This window comes from Pseudonaja textilis, chromosome 6, assembly GCF_049901715.1.
Source record: "Pseudonaja textilis isolate UNSWEBS1 chromosome 6, rPseTex1.2, whole genome shotgun sequence".
Taxonomy (NCBI): domain Eukaryota; kingdom Metazoa; phylum Chordata; class Lepidosauria; order Squamata; family Elapidae; genus Pseudonaja; species Pseudonaja textilis.
The window spans coordinates 57491031-57513370 of NC_141995.1; the positions used below are offsets into that span (position 1 = coordinate 57491031).

The window sequence follows — 22340 nt, forward strand, 5'->3', positions numbered from 1 at the left end:
CAAAAATGTGTCAAAATTCACATTTGCATAAATGTGGTGGTGTAATGGTCTAGGATCATCCCATCAGTAACTGTGTTTTGTTCAACATTTGTTTTAAATACTTTTCAGATTGTTTGGAATTCATCATTCTTCTATCCAAACATAGCCAAAGTCTGTGGGATAGCATTCCATGGCTTCCAAAGGGACAGAAATAATATTTATGACTGTGTTTGTGGGTAAATTCCAAGCCCAAATTGCATAGTAATCTAAATAAATTTAATAAGAACACTACAAAACATAAATTTGAATTAAATCAGCTAGAGTGATGAAAAAATTTCCCATTAGGTCCCTTATCCTGTTGACCTCTTTACCCAATAATAGCCTTAATTTTGTCCTGTATGCTTTCCATAAATTTTTAGATTTTTCCCATATGAACACATTTTTCTTTGTGTTAGAATATTAATATCAAGATGGTCAGAAATAACTATTTATTATCATGTGTTCTTCTCCATATGACTTGTTGAGATATGAATATCTCATCATATATTTAAATAATTTAGGATCTTCTTTCTTTGTTGGATAATTCAAAACATATATTTTATGAAGCTATCCATTAATGTACTAATTAAAGTGAAATGAAATTATTCTCATGCTTATGTGACCCAGATTACACTTTTATTATGCAGTGGAGGGGGTGGAGTTTGTATTATGACATCACAATGCTCTGTATACCAATTTCTCAATTTTGACTACCCCCAATCTTTTTTACTTTTATTCCAAAAACATTACATTTCTAGGAATAGATCTTAGGGTACTGAAGGAACTTTATCTGAGAGGTGGGGAACTATGGTCCCATTGTGGACTTCAATTCTGGGAGTTGAAGTCCACATGTCATAAAAGGGCCATAGTTCTTCACCCCGATATACTGTAGATCGAGACCAATATGTACCTTGAAAATAATTCAATAACCAGACTCTAAATTTTTGATTTCAGAAAATATTTGAAACATTGAATAACAAGCTGGTTAAGTTTGTTGGCATGCCCTTGAGTGGATACATGTCTATGTGACAAGTATGATGACAATGAAAATGCTTCCAGCATCAACTCAGCTTATTCCCGCTTTGAAAATCAACTTTGAATTGTTGTTGCCACCTAGAAATACTGAGATGGAACCTGATAGTAGAATTTTAATTTTCCCTTTCCTAGCGGATTTACATACAGTATCTTACTCTATTTATAGCTTTATTTCAAGTTAAACAAGTTCTTTTAAGCATGCTCATGCTTAAGTCTGAATTTTATTCTGGATTGGACTGATTGTTTCACTGAGTGATATCAACAAACCTTTCTGCCTAGATCAAGGAAATATAATAAATAGTATCTATCTATCTATCTATCTATCTATCTATCTATCTATCTATCTATCTATCTATCTATCTTTGTAAGTTTGGAAACATGAACTTACCCTTTTTTTGCGCAGGACGACTTGACAGTCTGTAGGTTGGTGTGCGATCATTTTATCCTGTAAATCTTCTGACACCAAGGGTGCATTCAGAACCCATTCATTCTGAGCTTTTGTAGCATTACGCATATCCACATTATTATCCTCTGACCAGATGTGAGAACCAGGTGAGTGTGCAAGAGAATTATTGGAATTGCTTATAGTCACATCATTGCCACAATGCTGTGTACCTTCATCATGAAATAAAATATCGTCATTCTTCTCACGAGGAACATCTAATTTTTCATATTGTAGGGCTGTAGCTCCACGAACTATCTGCTCCTGCGATATACTTTTTTCCACAGAAGGTTCCCAGTTTTTTTCTTTTGAGACATTACTTTCATTAGAGTTGTTGCATCCAAGTACGATAACTTCTCCACTATTGTTTTTCATTGCTCTCTCATAATTAGAAGTGTTCCTTTTTTCAGTTGGCTCAGTGGTATGATCAGATTGTTTCTTTGCTTCTACTCTTGAGATGATCTTCACTGAAGGTTCCTCTGAACTGTTCTTTTCAGCCAACAATTTATCTTCAACAGGCATAGACTGGCAGTTGATGATTTCCAACGGGAGGTCCGTGTTCTTGCTGCCACCGTTGCCATCCTCATTTCCAACAGAAACATTGACTAAAGTTTCCACGCTAGCTTCCAGCGAGAGAAATTCTCCTTCTTCCTGATGATTTTCATTTTCATCTAATTCTTTGGAAACACGGCTGAAGAGCTTTGAGGGGAAGACTACCAACTCGCCAACATGACAGCAGTCTGGCAAAGAAGCACTTTTTTCTTTCAGACTTTCACACCAAAGTTCATTCTTTTCCATTCTGGCTTGCAAGTTGTCAACTACTATGCCATGCCTGCATAATACATTACAATCAAGAGATCCAGAATGTAAGCCCATCCATTGGGTCACATGTTCTTCCCAGCTCCTCTTCCTGACTGCTAGAGACATGTCATAGTATTTAACAATTGGTTCCAAAGAGTGACATAATATGCGCTGGAGGAAACATTATGGATTCTATAAGCTTTTCCATCCAATGAAATGGCTCTTGCATATCTGTATTTTTTTTTAAAAAAAGATAAAATTCCAGTGTAAGAAGCAATGAATGCATTCATATATTTCTTAAACTTTTAGGAAGAAATTGTTTTGTAGAACAGTTTTAATAGTTTGCAAAGAGATATAATTAAGCATATCCTCTTTGCTGAATCCTCCCTCAATGAAGTAAACAGAATGTTATAAACAACTCTATGAGAACATAACAGGTTCCTTAAGCCAAATTTTGACAATGACCCTTTTTCATTGATTCAATCATAAGACAACTATTTTCCATGGATTTAAAAGCTATCAAATCTTGTGAGTTTGTGATACTAGTCAACATTTCAAAATAGCCAAGCATAGCTTGATGGTCAAAAAGCTGGATTTTAATTACTATGATTTAAATGGTCATATTTATTACACTAATAAAGCTATACCAAAATAAGTGGAATAAAAACCTACCTAAAACTTTTGAAGAAAATTAGATTTGATTAGGATGCTAATAATTAGAGACATTTTGCTAAGTGGATTGTTAATTAAAGTAGGTCAAATGCCTACCCCCATCTTAAACCTGTGCATTTGATTTTTATTTCCCATGCAAAGAATTTTGTTTCTGTTTCTGTACAATTTCATCCTGTTACTTTCAGCCTGTTTCTCCAAGGTTGCATTTTTATTCTTGATAAAGGAATTATTCTATGATATGTTTCTGTTAATCTCACGCTTCAGTCCTTCTCTTTTGAACACAACATTTTTTTTTAATTTGAAGAAACCTGAATATACATAGGGGTTGTTCCTTTTCATCTACTTCTTGATAGATTTACTGATTCTCATTTTTTTAAAATTTCATTTTAATGAAATTAGATGCCATACCCTGTATTTGACAACTATTTTCCATAGATTTAAAAGTTATCCAATCTTGTGAGTTTGTGATACTAGTCAACATTTCAAAATAGCTAAGCATAGCACGACTGTCAAAAAGCTGGATTTTAGTTGCTATGTTTTAAATGGTTGTATTTATTACACTAATAAAGCTTTATTGGTCAAATACAGACAAGAAAATATACATTTAATAATTCTAAAGCTCTGTGAAATCCCATTATTAGCAGATGAGGTGTAATTAAATGGGACATGTGATGGGTGGATTATGCAAGGCATGGCGTTCCCTATGACAGTCTATGGAAGCAGAAGTTTCACTTTAAAAAATCAGGATAGAAAGCACGTTGTTGGAAAACAGCCAGGTAAACAAACCAATGGGTCATGAAAGAGATAGAGTTTGCACTGGAAGCACAAATGACCAGACCCTACTTTGGACACATTATGCAAAGACCCAGCTCTATGGCTCTAATTATATCAGGAAAGGTGGAAGGAAAGTGAAGAAGTGCAAGACCAGAAGGAAGGTGCATGGATTCATTTAAAGTGACAATTAATGCACCATTGGGAGATTTGAAAGAATATGTTAGCAATAGATCCTCATGGAGAAAAATCTATCTACGTCGTTACTATTAGTCAAAAATGACTTGACGGCACACAATCAATCAATCAATGGATATATATGTGAGTTAATTAAATTCCATTGACCAGAATATGAGACCTTTACTAAATGAAGATGGAGCTGCTACAGAGCATCTCTTAGATACATCCTTGTATAAAAAAGTATTGTTTCCGCGGAAGAAATAAACAATGCAGCTGCTTCGTCTTTTCAAGTAGAACAGGGGTGTCAAACTTAATTTTATTGAGGGCTACATCAGGGCTGTGATTGACCTCGGGGGGGCCAGGCGTGCATGGCCGACAGGGTTGGTGTTGCCAACTGGGTGGGCGTGGCCAGCTTGACGCCACTCACTGGGCGTGGCTGACTGAATGAGCGTGGTTGACTGGGTGGGCATGGCCAGCTTGACAACATTCCCCAAACTGCTGGCATGTTTTCTTTTCGCACTGGGTAGGCTGGGCCGAAGCCACGCTGGCCCACTGTTTCCTCTTCGCGTTAGGCAGACCAGGCCAAAGTGATGGGGGTAGACTGGGCTGAAGCAATGCCATCTGGCCCCTTACATTTTCCAGGACTGCCCTGCGGGCCAGATCCAATCACATCACGGGCCAGATTTTATTAATTTATTAATTATTTTATTGATTGCTTGATTTGATTTGTCAATCACTCGCAAGATACGGGTATAAGAACAAACATAGTTTTGAATGCATGAGATGGATACTCTACGGGCCTTGTGTTTGACATCCCCGATGTAGAAGAACTAGCATGGGCTACTATCTAAAATTCCAGTTGCATTTATGTAGCTTGGATGTCTTCAAACAAGAAGAAATGAACAGGAGTTTTAAAGAGAGGGAGGATTGCAACAAGAGACCTCTCCTTTCCTGTTTGCTCTTTCTCCCAATTCCTCTTTTATAGCTTTCTCGATCCAGATTTTTAAAGTCGCCTTTATATATCAGCCAATTCCCATAAAATCATTCCCCTTTTCCTTCTGCAGAAAAAACAGAAAATGGATATTAGGGTGTGAAACACAGGATCGAGAATATATTGGGAAGATTTTTTTAATCAACAATAAATGGAATGTTTTTTGGGGGGTGGAAGCTAAGAAGCAAAAACTTTTTTGGGATTCCAATAGCCAAAATCTTTCTCAAATTGAGCAGATTACAAGGACATGTCTATATCCTTTACTATGACATTTTCTTACTATCCTTGATATAATCTTCTTTGGGGATGAATTTTTAACTTCATATCTTTTTTAAAATCCTCACATTTTTAACTTTACACAACAGATATAAACTTAATGTTAAACTACTCCAAACTTGATGGCAGGAAATACAATTTCAGCAACAGAGCGGTCAACGTCTGGAACTTACTACCTGACTCTGCTGTCACCTGCTCAAACCCCCACTCCTTTAGCCTCAAACTAACCTCTATTGACCTCACCCCATTCCTGAGAGGACTGTAAGGGGTGTGCATAAGTGCACAACCGTGCCTACTGTCCCTGTCCTAATGTCCCCAATTATTCATACCCATTTCCTGTATTTATACTTATGTTTATTATCTTGTAAGCGGTTGACAAATTAAATAAATAAATCTACAATAAAGACTATGGATTCCTTGTGGTTCTCCATCCAATTATTGAGCAAGTCCGACTTTGTTCAACACTTTAATGCTCAGGTTGTTATGTGCTGCGACAGCTACTGTTACATTAATTGGTATTAATTTACTCTTTTAATTTAGCTGAGCTGAACTACTGCATTACAGCAACGGCCCCCAACCTTTCGGCTACCGGGGACCAGTTCCAAGGAGGCAGGTTTTTCCATGGATCAGAGGGGTGTGGTTTCGTGTACTGCCTGGACGGAGCTTCACTTGTTTGCACTGCCCAGTTTCTGGCATGCCACAGCCTGGGGAACGCCACTTTGCAGCATACACATTTTTCCTTTTCAGTTGTATCTTTTTTTAAAAAACAAAAGCATATCCCACCATTAGTATTTTGCAGAATACCTTTCACAATAGCCTTGCTCTTCCCTAAATGCCCTTGTATATAGTGGTGGGATTCAAAAATGTTTACTACTGGTTCTGCGGGCGTGGCTTGGTGGGTATGGCTTGATGGGCGTGGCAGGCGAAGGATACTGCAAAGTCCCCTTTCCCTCCCCACTCCTGGGGCAAGGTTACTTCAAAATTCCCATTTCCTCACCAGCCCACTAACCTGCTTTCCAGCTCTGTTCTCCTCTGCAGGGTAACAAAAGAAGCTGGGACTCGGGAGGCAGAGAATAGATAGGGTTGGTGAGGCCAGTCAGAGGTGATATTTGCCAGTTCTCCAAACTACTCAAAATTTCCGCTACTGGTCAGAACCGGTCAGACCCTGCAGAATTGGTCGGAACCTAATGAATACCACGTCTTCTTGTATAGCCTCTTCTCAAATGAAAATATTTTAAAAATTTCAAATTATCTCCTACCCTGGACTTTTCTTTGTATAACTGTTCATGGTACTGGCTGGTTTTTGCAGATACATCCATAATAATGTCTTATTTGCTCGTGAATTGTACTAATTGCCACTGTAAAACAAGGTGAGTTTTTCTTTTTGCATTTTGACAATGAAAATGCAAAAAGGTAGAAAATGTAATGTCTACAAGTGTTGAATCCTAATCTGAAAACAGTACCCGGATCACTGATGCTCAAATTATTTTGAATTCTGGACAGTTGTATATATTCAGGATCACAATCCACAGTATCTGTTTTGTTGCTAAAATGTATTGTCTTAAACGTTATAGTGGCTCCATTGCTTATAGCGGTTTCCTTTAATCTTTGTGATGACATACAGGTAACTACTGGATTTTACTTATCTGAAAAATTCTGAAGTAATTTTCTTAGTGATTAGTCTGTCCAAGTTTTGCTTGGATAGAATTTTTTTTTTTTTTTGCAAGAGTGAGGCCCATGATTATGTCACAATCTTTATTTTTTAAGCCAAGGTTCAGAATGGATTCTTGTAGAATATCTATGCCTAGTTTCTTCATATTGACTTTTTTCTTTCATTATTCCTTTTTAAAATCCCAGTTATCTTGACCATTTTACTTTCCTATTTAACCACCTTTGTACTAAACTGTTCGTTAAAGTAATTCTCTCTCTCTTTTTAATTGGGGAAGACTTGGTCTTGGGTTGCAAACCAACAGAACAAATTTTGATTAAATATTGGGAGAAATCTTTGGATGGCATGATGTATATAACAGTGCAACAGTCTATCTTTAGAGGTTGTGGGTTCTCCATCTCAGGAGGTTCCTAAGAAAGAGTCTGGGCAGCTTTCTCTTGAAGATGGTTTAATAGCTTTTCCCAGGCAGAAGGTTGGGCTATATAATGCTTATGGTCACTTCTAACTCTACAATTCTGTTCTGTAACCCAGAAGTCTCCAAACTTGGCAAGTTTAAGACTTGTGGACTTCAACTCCCAGAATTCTCCAGCCAACATAGCTGACTGGAGAATTCTGGGAGTTGAAGTCTACAAGTCTTAAAGTTGTCAAGTTGAGGACCTTCTGCTGTAACCCATGATTTCCTGCAAAATTAAGATTGGATGTGATACTTTCCAATACCACTGAATTTTCTCCCTTGATACAAACATAAAGAGCAAGGGTCTTCAAACTTGGCAAGTTTAAGACTTGTGGACTTCAACTCCCAGAATTCCTGAGCTAACACGACTGGAGGAAGAATTCTGGGAGTTGAAGTCCATAAGTCTTAAAGCTATCAAGTTTGAAGACCCGATAAAGAGACTCTACAAATATCCACATTGTCTATGGTAGCAAAACTGATCAATAGCTCCCAGCAAAGCTGGCTGAGGAACTCTGGGAGTTGAAGTCCACAAGTCTTAAAGCGGCCAAGGTTGGAGACCCCTGGTCTATGGTGTGAAACTAAGGAAATAATATCTCTAAGTAATAAATTGAATTATGCATGTAGGTCTATGATACTTATACCTGCTCTTCGTGCTGTTATGTCCAGAAAAAAAACCTACCTTTTGATGAAATGAATGTAATGAGAGTAAAGAGGTTTATTGGCTGTAACGTTTTACAAGTTCAAGGAACTGCTATTTTTCCTTTTTTTTCTTTTTTGCTCCCTCCATAGGAACTGTCAACACTTTGCATGGATCTGCTTATTGATTTCAGCAATAAAAAAGATTAACTACTGCGTTTGTTCTGGGTCATTTCATTCTACCAAGGGAAGCTCCAATTGCATATTCCAGACCACAAGACTGTCCTGACAAATCACATGCCTTAAAGTAGAAAAATAGGCAGCGTGAAAGAACTGCAGAATTATGACCATTCGAGTGAGTTTCGGCAAGGGTATGTTGGGACAAAATGATTTTTACAATGTAATGTCTGGCTGCACAGAAGCCTTTAATCTCTTTTTTTAAAGACTGTCCTATTTCTGTCCTGCATTCACATTGTTATGTCTGTAAAAGAAAAGACATAGACATGCATGTAGGGGTGACAGGATTCACTCCCTATTCTTGGACACTAAAAATGTATTTTTCCCAATGCCTTGAATCAGACAAAAATGAGAAATTTGCCAGTTGTGGCTTCCCACAAGAGAAACCCTTCTATGATCTTTTTAAAGAGATAGTGGGAGGAAGTCTCCAGACAGAATGAAAGTGGACCTACATGATATAAATAGCAGAAGGTCCTGCTGAAAAATTGCACCCCACCAAATCACATTCCCATTTATTTCCCTGAAAAGTGCACTTCAGCGATCTATACATCTTGACAGAATCAGTCCACCATCACTTCTGATGCTCATTTTATGGTGGATCAAGAAGCACATGGGAAAAGAGCATCAAAGCATAGATTAAGCATTCTTTTTAAAAATAAATAAATAAAAAGAGGAAGTCTGTCCTTCTGAGAGGACAGACTTTTCACAAATATCTGTAAGAGCAAAGAAGAGTTTGAGGAAGATTTTTTTTTTTTAAAGAGAGAGAGTAAATTCAAGTTACACAATTCGCTGCTACTTGGTAAAGATTCCTTAGAACTCCCCTCTGCTATGATCTTCCACTGCGAGCCAATAAGTAGAAAGAAGATATGCTTAACAACCAAATAGTCAAAACAAGATTAGACGATTTCTATATTTCTATATATTTTATTTAACAAAACAAAACAAAATCCCAAAGAAAAATTGCACCCCTGGTCTCTATCCTGGCACATCTCCCAGGAATCCAAGGACTGGAGCGTTGTTGAGAAGGGAAGGATGGAAACTGGATGAAAATTGTGCTTTCACAAAATCTGTAATTAAATACAGCTAGTATAATTAGTTCCCCTACACTTAATAATTTTGCTTTGCCACATTTGTAATTATAATTTTATAGAAACTTTTGTAAGTTTACTGGACGTTTTTAGGTGTGAGCATTTTTCCTGAACATTGAGTCTTGTGCTCTCTTTTTCACTTGGAGGTCATTTGGGGGTCACAATGAATAGGAAGCCTTTGAAAATACAAAAAGACTTATTTCAGTGTGATCTGAGTTAAACTCTTAGTATCATATTCTATCCCAAATAAACATTTCAAACATCTCATTTTTTTTCAAGAAATACACATTGTGTTTTGTAAATAGGTCTTAAAACCAGGAGACTAAGTTTAAACCCTTTGTCGGTTAGGAAAATCACTGAATAGCCCAAGACTTCCAGACCATCTTTCTTATGTCATAGTTGTATGAAACAAATGAGGAAAACCCATGATTAAAATTTTAATTAACTTTACAATCGACTGCCCTGGATCAAAGAATGTAGAAGCTGTTTGGGGTAGCATGATGTAAGGTAAATAAAAATAAAATAAAATAATAAAAATAATAATAACCTTTTAAACAAAAGAATAAAATGTAAGTAAAATCTACTATCTAAACTTAAGGCGAGAAAGCTGTTTAAAAACAAATGAGCAATTTTGCATCCACAAATTGGAGCTCAAGGAAATATAGCAGCTACAAGGAGAGAAAAACAGTTAAATGCAAATTCTGATTAAGATTGTGGAGTCAATGGTAGCAATGTATGAACTACTTCCCATCTATAATGCAATTGTTCTTTTTAAGTGATAAACAGAAATTGTGTTTCAAAAGAGGGACACACTCACTCACACATTTAGAGCCTGCTAAATTTTTGCTTAACTTTAGAAATAAATAATTTGGATTAAATAGTGTACATTGAGATTATTTCAGCCCATTTACACAAACAAGGCAGCCAAACAGTGGCATAGTTCATTTTCCACTACACGCAGAGAGGAAATATATCATAGAACAGGATAAATAATTCCTAGAGACTGACAGTAGGACCACATCAAATATAAATAGAAAATCTCAACGCACTAGATCTTAAGTGACATACCATACAGTCATTAACATTTTTGCCCGTTTGTCCATATGCTAAACCATAACAGTGTTGAAATACCAACCTTTCACTATAAAAAGGTAAAGGTTTCCCTTGCCCATGTATGCTAGTCGTTTCTGGCTCTAGGGGGCAGTACTCATCTCGGTTACAAAGCCGAAGAGCCAGCGCTGTCTAAGGACATCTCTGTGGTCATATGTCCAGCACGACTAAGCACACAGTGCATGGAAGGCTATTACTTTCCCACCAAAGTGGTCCCTGTTTTTCTACTTGCATTTTTGCATGCTTTCGAACTGCTAGGCTCGCAGGAGTTGGGACAAGTAACAGGAGCTCACTTCGTTATGCTGCGCTAGGGATTCAAACTGCCGAACTGCCAACCTTTCTGATCAACAAGCTCAGCCTCTTAGCCACTGAGCCACCACGTCACTATATATTTCACTATCTATTTCACTAGATATTTATGCAAAATTACCATAATATTCATATTAATTCCAATAAGTGAAAAGCTTAATTGACGGTCTAGCCGAAGCAGGAAGTGTAAAATGGTTTCCTCTTGTTTTTAAGTAGAAATGTTTTGTTCTAATTTCATTTGAATTGGATCTTTCCATGTTTGATGCAGAGAAGAGAACCAGGAGGGAGATGAACTTATTCTCTGAAAGAATCTCTGAATTTCCTTTATGAATTGGAGATTATCTGGATTTTGAACGATTGGGGAAAAGTCAATTTAAGTACGTAGAGCAGGAATAGGAACCAGGTGCTTTCCACATGTTCTAGACTTCAAAGCTCATTAGATTCAACCAAAAAGGCCAATTAGAAGCAAGTGAGATATTCATAACTCAAACATCTGGAGAGCACCATGCAGCCTATTGCTATAAGAAGAAACATTTCCATTTTGAACCTAACTGTGCTCTGCTTGAGAATAGGCTGACCCAGAAGCTAATTTACATTCTTGCAAAATACAATAACAGCATAGCACAACTAACAGCTTGTTTTTCAAGAGAATGATGGCCATTCATAAGATATTCAAGGAACCATGGAAAGTAAATAGTGCTATTTAAAAGAAAGCTTTTAAACAGCAATTTAGTAGTTCCTAAGGTAGCCTCGGAGAGAAACAGAAAGGAGATAAGGAACAGAGGTGGATTTCTACTGGTTCGGCCTGTTTCAGGTGAACTGGTAGCTCCAAGTATCAGCTGTTGAGCCCACCCATCCGCCCCAATTCTAGTCTGTGCTTTGTATCCTGGTTTTCACAAGCTCCTTTCAAGCTGATTTGCACAGCACAGCGGACTGCTGCGTGTCAGCTATTTAACACAGAGAGATTGCTGGAGAAGGTCAGTAGCAAACGCTCTGTGCATGTGCGAAGCACGTACTCATCGAACCAGTTGTTACACCGATTGAATCGCACCCCTGATAAGGCGTGAAATTGCTCAAAGGGTGACACAATATTTCCTTGGACTACTTCTGAGGAGGAAAAAGGAGGAAATTGAAAGTGGAATCAAACAGCAAAAAGGAAGAAAGTTGTGGATAATTTTCTTTGTGTCGCGCCCAAATTCAGGGAAAGAGCATGAGTAACTTGGAGTCAGGGGACAAGGGAGAAAGTAAAAAGGAAGTCATTGTCTGTTTGGATAAATCTTTAGGATAAGCTACATTGGAAATGGTAATGTCAAAAGGGAACCCTCTATTTCTAGACTTACGGACCATCTTCATTTATCACAATAATGACTTCCAAAATCATTTTGAGTTATGGATGAAGATTCAGTAACAAGCAGGAGAGATTAGAAAACCAACGAAGGAATATAATATAACTGTGGTAATAGAACTTTTTTTTTTTAATGATTCAAAAAGGTAATCCTAGGTCCAAAAAGAACATTTGCCTTGTTCCTTACTTATCACAGGAAGAGAGCTTAGTTTTTTTTGGCAGAATTTGAAACTCTTTTTATTCTTTCCAACCCAACAGAATGTTGGAAGGAAATCACGTAAAGGGTGCTGGGTCTTTCTCTGTCCTTAAGCAGAGCGTCTGTCTGAAAACAGAATGGAATTGGAGCTGTTTTGAGGTGAAGAAGAAGCTTGCAAAATAAAGATTTGAAAAGAGGCCAGATCTAGTCAAGAGTTGTGTGGAGAAAAATAATAATAAAATAAATTCCCCTCAGTTCATCCCATGGGAGAGGAAAGCTGGGTTACGACTCAAGTGCAGCCATCTGTTTAAGCCCCCTTCTCTTCTCCATCCAGTCACATGACCCAAGATGGCGTATTTGCAATAGGAATAGCAATAGAACTTAGATTTATATACCACTTCATAGTGCTTTACCACCCTCTCTAAACAATTTATAGCATCAGCATATTGCCCTCAACAGTCTGGGTCCTTATTTTACCAACCTCAGAAGCATGGAAGGTAGAGTCAACCTTGAGCTGGTCACAGTCAAACCTCTGACAGTGAGCAGAGTTACCCCTGAAATACTCCATTCTAATCACAGTGCCATCACGGCAACTCCTTTTGTGTTTCTCAATGTGCACACATAAATACAATATGAGAGAGAATGTAGATAAAATTCACACGCACACTTCCTGATTAAGCTCTCATGGGTAAAGGCACATGCACACACACTTGTATGCACAGGCAACATGTATGCACACATTCTTATTAGACCCTGGAGAAAAGTGTACATAGGTGAAAATTTCTACTTCCTTAGAGAGAGAGAAAAGTAGAATTGCCTTCTATGGCCATTGCTGGAAACTTCCTGAAATAAATACTTGATGATACCTCTGTGATGTTTCAGAGAAATGTTTAGGGGAAGAGAGAGGAAAAGGCAGCAGCTAATATGTCTATGGAGATTCTCAGTCATCCAGGTTATGGTTGTCTCAAAAGTGCTTTTTTCCCCAAAAGAAAACTGGACGATGATTTTTTTTCCTTGAGGAAGAATTTTTTTTTTCCTTGCGAAGAAGACATTTTTCTTCTCACCCAAAAAGTTTCATAGTTCTGACTGGATGGTGGGAAGGGGGAGGTGCAAGGATTAGTTCTGGGGGAATTGAAGGATTGTTTTAGGCCCAGTACTCTTCAATATCTTCATTAACGACTTAGATGAGGGAATAAAAGGGGAACTTATCAAATTTGTAGATGATATTAAGCTGGCAGGAATATCTAACACCCAAGAAGATAGGCTCAAGATCCAGACTAGAACACTGGATCATATCTAACAAAATGAAATTCAATGTAGAGAAAAGTAAAGTCCTACACTTAGGCAAGAAAAACCAAAAGGACACACATAGACTGGGTGAAACCAGGCTCAATAGCAGTAACTGTGAGGGAGATCTTGGAGTCTTAGTGGACAACCAGCTAAATAGGAGCCAGCAGTGTGCAGCCGCTGCCAAAAAAGCCAATGAAATCCTAAGTTGCATTAACAGAGGGATACAATCAAGATCAAGTGAGGTACTAATACCACCCTATAAATTACCACTCTTAGTAAAACCACACCTAGAGTACTGCATCCAGTTTTGCTCACCACATTATAAAAAAGATGTTGAGACTCTAGAAAAAGTCCAGAAAGAGCAACCAGGATGATTAGGGAACTGGAGACTAAAACATATGAAGAACGGTTGCAGGAACTGGACTTGGCTAGTCTAGTAAGAGAAGGACCAGGGGAGACATGATAGCAGTCTTCCAATATTTGAGGGGCTGCCACAGGGAGGAGGGGGTCAAGCTATTTTGCAAAGCATTTGAAGGCCAGACAAGGAATAATGGATGGAAACTGATCAAGGAGAGATTCAACCTCTCTCCTTATTCAACCAAATAAGGAGAATCTTTCTGACAGTGAAAACAATCAACCCATGGAACAGAAGTTGCCTTCAGAAGTTGTGGGAGCGTCATCACTTGAGACTTTCAAGAAGAGATTGGACTACCATCTGTCAGAAATGGTGTACGGTCTCCTGCTTGGGCAGGGTTTGAACTAAATGACCTATAAGGTTCCTTCCGACTCTGATTATCTGTTATCTGTTAATTCTAAGTCATCCAACCAGTCAATCAGAACTGATGAAGCTTCTTGGATGAGAAGCGAAATGTCTTCTTCCTAAGGGAAAAAAGTTGTCTGTTTTTTTTTTTGTGGGGGGGGGGAAGCATCTTTGAGACAGCAGCCCAACAGGTAGGCATATCTTTCCCCATATCGCAGACTGGAACTGTTAATTCAGGAAGGAGCAAAATCACTATAAAATATGATTAGAAATTGGAAAGAAATCCAAAAGTCATACTTTGCATGTTTCGCATACCTAACCAATTATTCAGGTCATGGGAAGTCTCAAATGCTTCCTATCCAATCAAGGCATTCCGTAGAGGGGTTTTGAGTAGATTTAAGGAAGGCTGGGTTTTCAACGCATCAATTCCACACTGATGCAGCGTGGGCTACGACCGTCTGAACACTTTCTTACTCATTTCAACAGAAGCTTATAAGGGAACATTACAAAGTTGCATTATGTTAGTTGTCATTACTCACAGGCCCAGGGAATTCTTTGTGCCAAACAGTTTGTGACAGCACGTTCTAAATGCCAGTGGAATAAATAGTACGCTTGTGTGCGATGGCCAGATTTGACTTGATTAGTTGCGAGACACTGTGGAGGTAACATTATTTGCCTTGTTAAAGTATTTTGCACCACTCTGTGTCAGTCCAGTGTGGCCAGAAGACAGTTCTATATGTATGTTGCATACAAACTGAAACATCTACTACCTATTGGACCTGCCAGGATAAGCAGCTGGGATTATTTGGAGCTATGCAGTTCTCTTTAGAAGCAAAGTAGACATTTGCAATATTTACTCCTTAAAAGCAAAGTGGACATTTGCAATATTGCTTCAAAGCCAGTTTCAAAGGAGCCCAAGGCATCGTCAAAGAAAAACTGCTCCTTTGAGGCTGTACACAGCCTTAATACATAGTGCCTGACAGACAGTGCTCTGGAAGAGAAGAAAGGAAGAGACAGTGTAGCTTTAGTCTCTGTGGACGATACAGCGTGGACAATGGGAGAATGGTCTATTGAAAGAACCATTGTTTTCCTGGACTTCCATTTGTATTCTTAAACTTCAGAGTTTCAAATCCAGAGTTTTAATAAGTGGGGCTCTTTAAAAGACCGAGTTGTGAAGAAACACTTAGGAAAGACTCTGGAAAGACTGTAGAGAAGAGCAACAAAGATGTTTTTTTTAATAAAAAGTGTTTTTTTAATTTTTATAACAACAAAAACAAATGAAACCTTTCTGTTCAACAGTGTATCAGCTGGGTACATATATCTTTGTGCACATAATAACATTATCATGAATATTTTACTTATATATGTTTATAATCGTTCTAATCAGTATTTTATATCACATGTATCACTTATTATATTATCCTTAACATTATAATTATTAACTTTCAATGATATATTTCACATTCATTTTCTTACTTTATCTAACTCATTCGTTTATCAGTAATGATATAATATACTGTACTTACATATTTCAAATTCTTACTCTTCTATCCAGCCATTCATAAAATAAAGTCCAAATTTTATAATAATCTTATTCTTCTTGTTCTCTAATTGCCATTGTCAATCTACTCATTTCTGTACATTCCATTATTTTCTTAATTGTTTCCTCATCCATCGGAATTTTCTCATTTTTCCAATTTTGTGCAAATACAATCCTAGGTGCTGCTAATACATTGATAATCAAATATGTTAACTCTTAGCAACAAAGATGTTTATGGGCCTGGAGGCTAAAATATATGAAGAACCCAGTTGCAGGAACTAAGCATGGCTAGTGAAAAGAAGGACCAAGGGAGACATGATAGCAGTGTTCCAATATTTGAGGGGCTGCCAGAGAGAGGAAAGGGTCAGCTATTTTCTAAAGTGCTACAGGCAAAGAATAATGGATGGAAACTGAACAAGGAGAGATTTAACCTGGAAATAAGGAGAAACTTTCTGACAGTGAGAACAATCAACCAATGGAACAGAAGTTGTCCTTGGAAGTTGTGGGAGCGCCATCACTTGAGACTTTCAAGAAGAGATTGGACTGCCATTTGTCAGAAATGGTGTAGGGTCTCCTGCTTGGGCAGGGGGTTGGACTAGATGGACTATAAGGTCCCTTTCAGCTCTCTTATTCTGTCATTCTGAATTTAGACTTTCAAATTTGTTTTGTGTCTTTTGGTAGCAGTCAACAAGAAAACAACTTTCTCTTTTATTTCTGGCTTTGGATACTTCCTTTGCTTAAACACCCAAGGATATGGTGGGGGGCGGGGAGAGATAAAATAAACATTAAGTTAAGCCCTGAAATCTGACAGCAGCGTTAACTATTGAAATAATCTATATATTACAAAAGTTCTAATATCTGTTTGTTTGCAATCTTCAATTGGGCACAATTGGAAAATGGAGGGCAACTATTATTATACCAAAGTAACTCGAGTGGGCTAAGTTACTCAATGCTGGGATTCAGGACTCCTATGGGAATGAAATTTGGCAAATTTGTGGCTGCTTCATCACCCCGAACCTTCTGACTACACTTCTCATGCTCTGTATATTGTATAACACAAGGGTAAATGTGAGGGTTATATCCCTGCCCTCTTTCTTGCCACCTGCTAGCCTTGGCATCGAACTGTCTGGCAGCAGAGCCAGGCAAATAGGCAGTGGTTGGTTGCAGAGGTGGGTATTCAGCAGGTTCTGACCAGTTCTGGAGAACCTTCTGACCAGAAGTTCTGACCAGTTCTGGAGAACCAGTAGCGGAAATTTTGAGTAGTTCGGAGAACCGGCCAATCCCACCTCTGACTGGAGATTTTACAGTATCCTTCCCCCGCCACGCCCACCAAGCCACGCCCACAGAACCGGTAGTAAAAAAATTGGAAACCCACTAGTGGTTGGTTGCTTTGGAAGTGAAATCTGAAATATATGAATGGCAGTGGGTAACATGGGGGAAGGATAAAGGAAAGATTTGGATGTCTACTGGCAAGATGTCTAGGGCATTCAGAACCTTGGCTAGACCAATACTTGAATTCAGTTCTGCTGTCTGGAATCTGCACTGCATATCAGACATAAATACAATTGAGCGAGTCCAGAAGTATTTTACCAGAAGATACTACTTTTACCAGAGGAACGAAGAAGAGTGCTACATTCCTCTGTTCACAACAGAATACCCTACAACACCAGACTTGAGATTCTAGGCTTAGACAGCCTTGAACTACGCCGACTAAGATTGGACTTAAGCATAGTACATAAAAATCATATGTTACCACATCTTACCAGTTAATGAATATTTCAGCTTTAACTTCAACAACACATGAGCACACAACGGATATAAACTTAATGTTAAACCACTCCAAACTCGATTGCAGGAAGTATGATTTCAGCAACAGAGTGGTCAATGTCTGGAACTCACTACCTGATTCGGTTGTCACCTGCTCAAACCTCCACTCTTTTACCCTCAAACTAATCTCTATTGACCTCACCCCATTCTTAAGAGGTCTGTAAGGGGTGTGCATAAGTGCACAATCGTGCCTACTGTCCCTGTCCTATTGTCCCCAATTATTAGTTCCTATTTCTTGTATTTAAACTTAGGTTTATTCTTGTTTCTGTTATATTGTAATCTTTTGACAAACAAACAAACAAATAAACAAATAGATAAGATAAGATAAGATAAGATAAGATAAGATAAGGCTCACTGGAGGCACCGGTGGTTGATGGGCAAGCCTTTTCCTTAGCATTCCTTGGATTCCTGGGAGATAGGCCAGGATAGAGACCTGCGAATTTTCTTTGGGATTGGTCATTCCTTTTGTTTCCCCTCCTCCCATCAACATGGCAGACAATTCTGTGGAGAGGAGGAGGAGGAGGAGGAGGAGGAGGAAGCAGAGGAGGAAGAGTAGTAGTAGTAGTAATAGTAGTAGTAGTAGGAGAATGAGAATGATTTCTGAAACTCCCTGTCAGCTTTCCACAAGGAAACTCAATGGGGAAGCCAGCAGGAAGTTGGACATTGCTCCCATTCCCACTGCTTTTTCTTGCCATTCAGTTTCCCTGCTTAGGTAGGGAAGTATCTCTGAAAGAAGGATGTAACAGCTAATGGGTTGTCTTGTTTCTATTTAAAAATAGTAGCGGAAACTACCTCTTTTAGATACTAGTAATCAGGATGACTTTTATAGCTAACTTGTGACTCCATTAATTTTCTTCCTTCTTATGAGAATCTGGTCCTTATTTGTTAGGAGACATCTTTAAGTCATCTTTGCATACTTTGAAGTTTTCCAAAAATAGCTTATGATAATTGGATACCTGTGCACAAGATATACCGACATCTTCAAATGTTTACTGTTCAACACCGATACCAATTTGTGCGGGTTTTATGGGAATAGTCTTGTTGGATAAAATATTCTCATAAAAGTTACCCCAAATCTCACAGTCTTTAAAGAGGAAGGTTTTTATTTTTAATTGGAAAATGACAAAAGTAAAGCGTGTCGATGTAAACATGGGAAATTGGAAACGTTAATATGTAATTAAATTCAAATTTATTTGAAATAAATCTTTCAAAGTTATTTCTGAATAAGCATGCACAGAATTGCACAGGGTGTGGGTGAGTGGACATGTCTCTCTGTGTGAATGAAAATATAGACAACCTGAAGGAAATTATCAGTCTACTCATTTGCCAGCTATGAGGAGCAGTATATCATATGTTGAGCTACAATATATATGAATGACTGCAGGCACATGGAAAACTGTTGTATAGAAGAACCGTATGGAAGAAATAAATACTGTGGAAACTAGAACAGTTCTCGGAAGGAAAAAGTTCCAATTGAATAGTCTTTTATAAACTTATATCGTCCAGGAAACAGTGCTTCTGGAAATGCAATTTTATTCTTATTTCTACCCAGTTCAGCTAGATGCCGGCTCCATAGATTCAAAGTCCACTGTCAAACTTTTTGAAGTTATTATCCTATGCAGAGATAGGGAGGTAGAAATGATATCTTCTGGAGGCAATAGGATTCTTCTCTTTCCATGTCTTCCTTCCATTATAACTTATTTTGTTTTTGTCTTGTCAGTAAATTATTTCATCTAAATTTTCTTACTTACAATTATTATTATTTTTTTACCTTATCTTTTCATATAGTTTGGGAAACTCAAGGTGGTGAACATACATACTATTATTTTCCCACAACAACCACTTTGTGAGGTGTGTGGGGCTGAGAGACAGGGACTGACCCAAATTCACCCAGCTGGCTTTCATTTCTAAAGGAACACCTAGAATTTACAGACTTCTGGTTTCCATGCTGGCACTTTAACCACCAGACCAAACTGGCTCTCAGCATTCCTGTATCACTTAATTACATCAAGTAAGCCTGGTTATAGCAAAATGTTCACCCAATTTATAATCTCTTCACTGCCCAGAAGTCTCAGATGCCTAATATGTGGATTTTCTACAGGAAAAGAAGCAATGTGTTCAAAATGAATTTTATTACTGAGCAAAAAAAGATGTCAGTACAGTTGATACATTTTTTTCCCCCCTTCTGGGTCTTTCCAGCCAGCCATTTATTATACATTGCCCAGAGTTGTTCTGTGAGTGACATGAGTAGTTTCTAAATTTGATATATGAATAAAAATAAAATAAATAAATCTTTCCGGAAGAGCACTGCATAGCTCACAGAAGACAATCAAGTTTATAGTCAAACTTTGAGTTACATTTTGTCATGTTAGGCACTTGCACTCCTTCTACATGTACCATTTTGACACAGCCTACAAAGAAAACTTCCATTGTTTTAGTTATGTAGTGGTAATGCCAAATTAATCCAGATTTTTCTTCCAGGAAATCCAAATTGTGCATTGAAAACAAATTACACAAGTTAAGTATATTGGCATGCATTCCCTGATTTTAGTTTATTTGGCTTACAAAATGTGAAGCATCAAAGATTTCTGAAGTAAGGCCAACAGAGAAGAAGGCAAGAAAATGGAGAGAACAAATGGAGAGAAGGAAAAAGGTGATATAGAATATATTCTGTTGTGCCACACTGTACTCTAAGTAGCACAGAATAGGATAAAGATCTAAGCAAATCTAATAATGATAGTTATATAAAGAACTAATAAAAAAGTAAAACCTCCCTGAAGTCCAAATCTTTGAGCCTACACAAAAATGATGTTTAGTTTTGTTGGTAACAATATAAAGAGTTTTTTTTTTCTTTTGCTAATGCCTTCTTCCAAGACTTTTACTCCCCAGTTTAACCTATAGTAAGGAGAATGTCCTAAGGGTCTTTCATGAGATCCACTCCGGATCTAAAGTTTTTCTTCCTTTATCTCTCAAGCTTGGCTGTGCGCTGCTCTTTGCTGTGATGGAGTCCAAAAATCCACGGCTTGGTCTCCACACTTTGTTCAACTTTAATGTAACATTTCATGAGGAATAAAGGAAGGAATAAAGGAATTTTAAATGAAAACTTGAATCCGTAGAACGCGGTCAAATAACCGCTTTGGCATGCAACTAGTACAGAACTGTGCAATTGTCAGTTTCAAGGCCTTCTGCAACCCTTGAGGTTACATGCTTATTTGTTGTATCGATTTAAGATTTAAAAAAAAAAAGAATTTTAGAGACATATCTTATTTTGGGCTATATGACTGTATTTCTTAATGTCAGCAACTTTAAGAAGTGTAGACTTTGATTCTTAGGGTTTCCCAACCAGCATGCTGGCTCTGGAATTCTGGGAGTTGAGGCCTATACCTCAAGTTGCTGAGGTTAAGAAACAAGTCAGTGTTGGATGTATATTTTGTGTATATTCATAGATATTGTACTCTGAAATTGCAAATGGGGATGTGGGTACTCTATTTTTCTTATTTTCATTTTTAAGTGCTTTGGTTTTATTGTATTGCAAACACTTGCTGGGGTGCATCTACAGTTTTGTTGTACTTGTACAATGACAATAAAGTTCTTCTTTTCTTTTCTTTCTTTCAATGATATACCTTGATGGGATCCTCTATTCCAAGTGTCTTCAAACTTGACAGCTTTAAGATTTGTGGATTGCAACTCCCAGAATTCCTCCTCCAGTCATGTTAGCTCAGGAATTCTGGGAGTTGAAGTCCACAAGTCTTAAACTTGCCCAGTTTGAAGACCTTTGCTTTGTTCTATTCTATTCTAAGTCACTTAATACAATAAGGTGCATTGCTTCATGGGGACAAAGCACTGAAGATGGAGGATTCCTTTTGACATTCTGCCTTAAATCATCAGAAGTGACTTGCATTCATGTGCAAAACACATGTACTGCACAATCCACTTTCACTGACCATATCAAAACTCAGTAACTGCACAGATACAATGCTTTGCAGCAGAACGTTGTGAAGAACAGTTGCAGGAATTGGGTATGGCTGGTCTAGAGAAAAGAAGAACTAGGAGTGACATGATAGCAGTATCCCAGTGTTTCAAGGGCTGCCACAAAGAAGAAAGGCGTCAACTTATTTTCCAAAGCACCAGATGGCAAGGTAAGAAATAAGGGTGGAAATAAGAAGCCTAGAATTAAGGAGAAACTTCTTAATAGTGAGAACAATTCACAGCTTGCCTTCAGAAGTTATGGATGCTTCATCACTGGAGATTTTTTAGAAGAGAATGGGCAGCCACTTGTCTAAAATAGTATAAAGTTTCCTGCTTGAGCAGAAAGTTGGACTAAAAGACCTCCAAGTTTCTACTCTACTCTACGCTATGCTACGCTAGTCTACTCTACTCTACTCTACTCTACTCTACTCCATTCCATTCCATTCCATTCCCATTTCTTCACCTGTGGAGGATAATTTAGGCTTTGTCAAAATGAAGCACTCCTTTAGAGCCCTGCATAATGGGTTATATATGGCTTTCCACACATAATTGGTCCACAGTTCATACCATCTGTCATAACCAGTGATAATGATTAGCACCACAATAGGTTGCACAATGATGAGCAGTGCCACTCCTTAACTGATGCTTCCCAAGATGTGTGGCCACATATAGACAGGTAACTTATGGCAGAGTCTCTATAAAGAGCCTATTCTCAAGTTAGCTT

The 22340-nt window shown here is 37.9% G+C and overlaps 1 protein-coding gene across 1 annotated transcript in view; it reads right to left on the minus strand.

Moving 5' to 3' along the window:
- The window catches only part of DLC1 (DLC1 Rho GTPase activating protein), a 304040-nt gene that overhangs the window by 280070 nt on the left and 1630 nt on the right, over window positions 1-22340 (minus strand). Inside the window, exon 2 of the mRNA XM_087936653.1 lies at window positions 1442-2527. Coding sequence (XP_087792779.1) covers window positions 1442-2422 — 981 coding nt within the window. The 5' untranslated portion in view covers window positions 2423-2527. The remainder of the gene's footprint in view (window positions 1-1441; window positions 2528-22340) is intronic.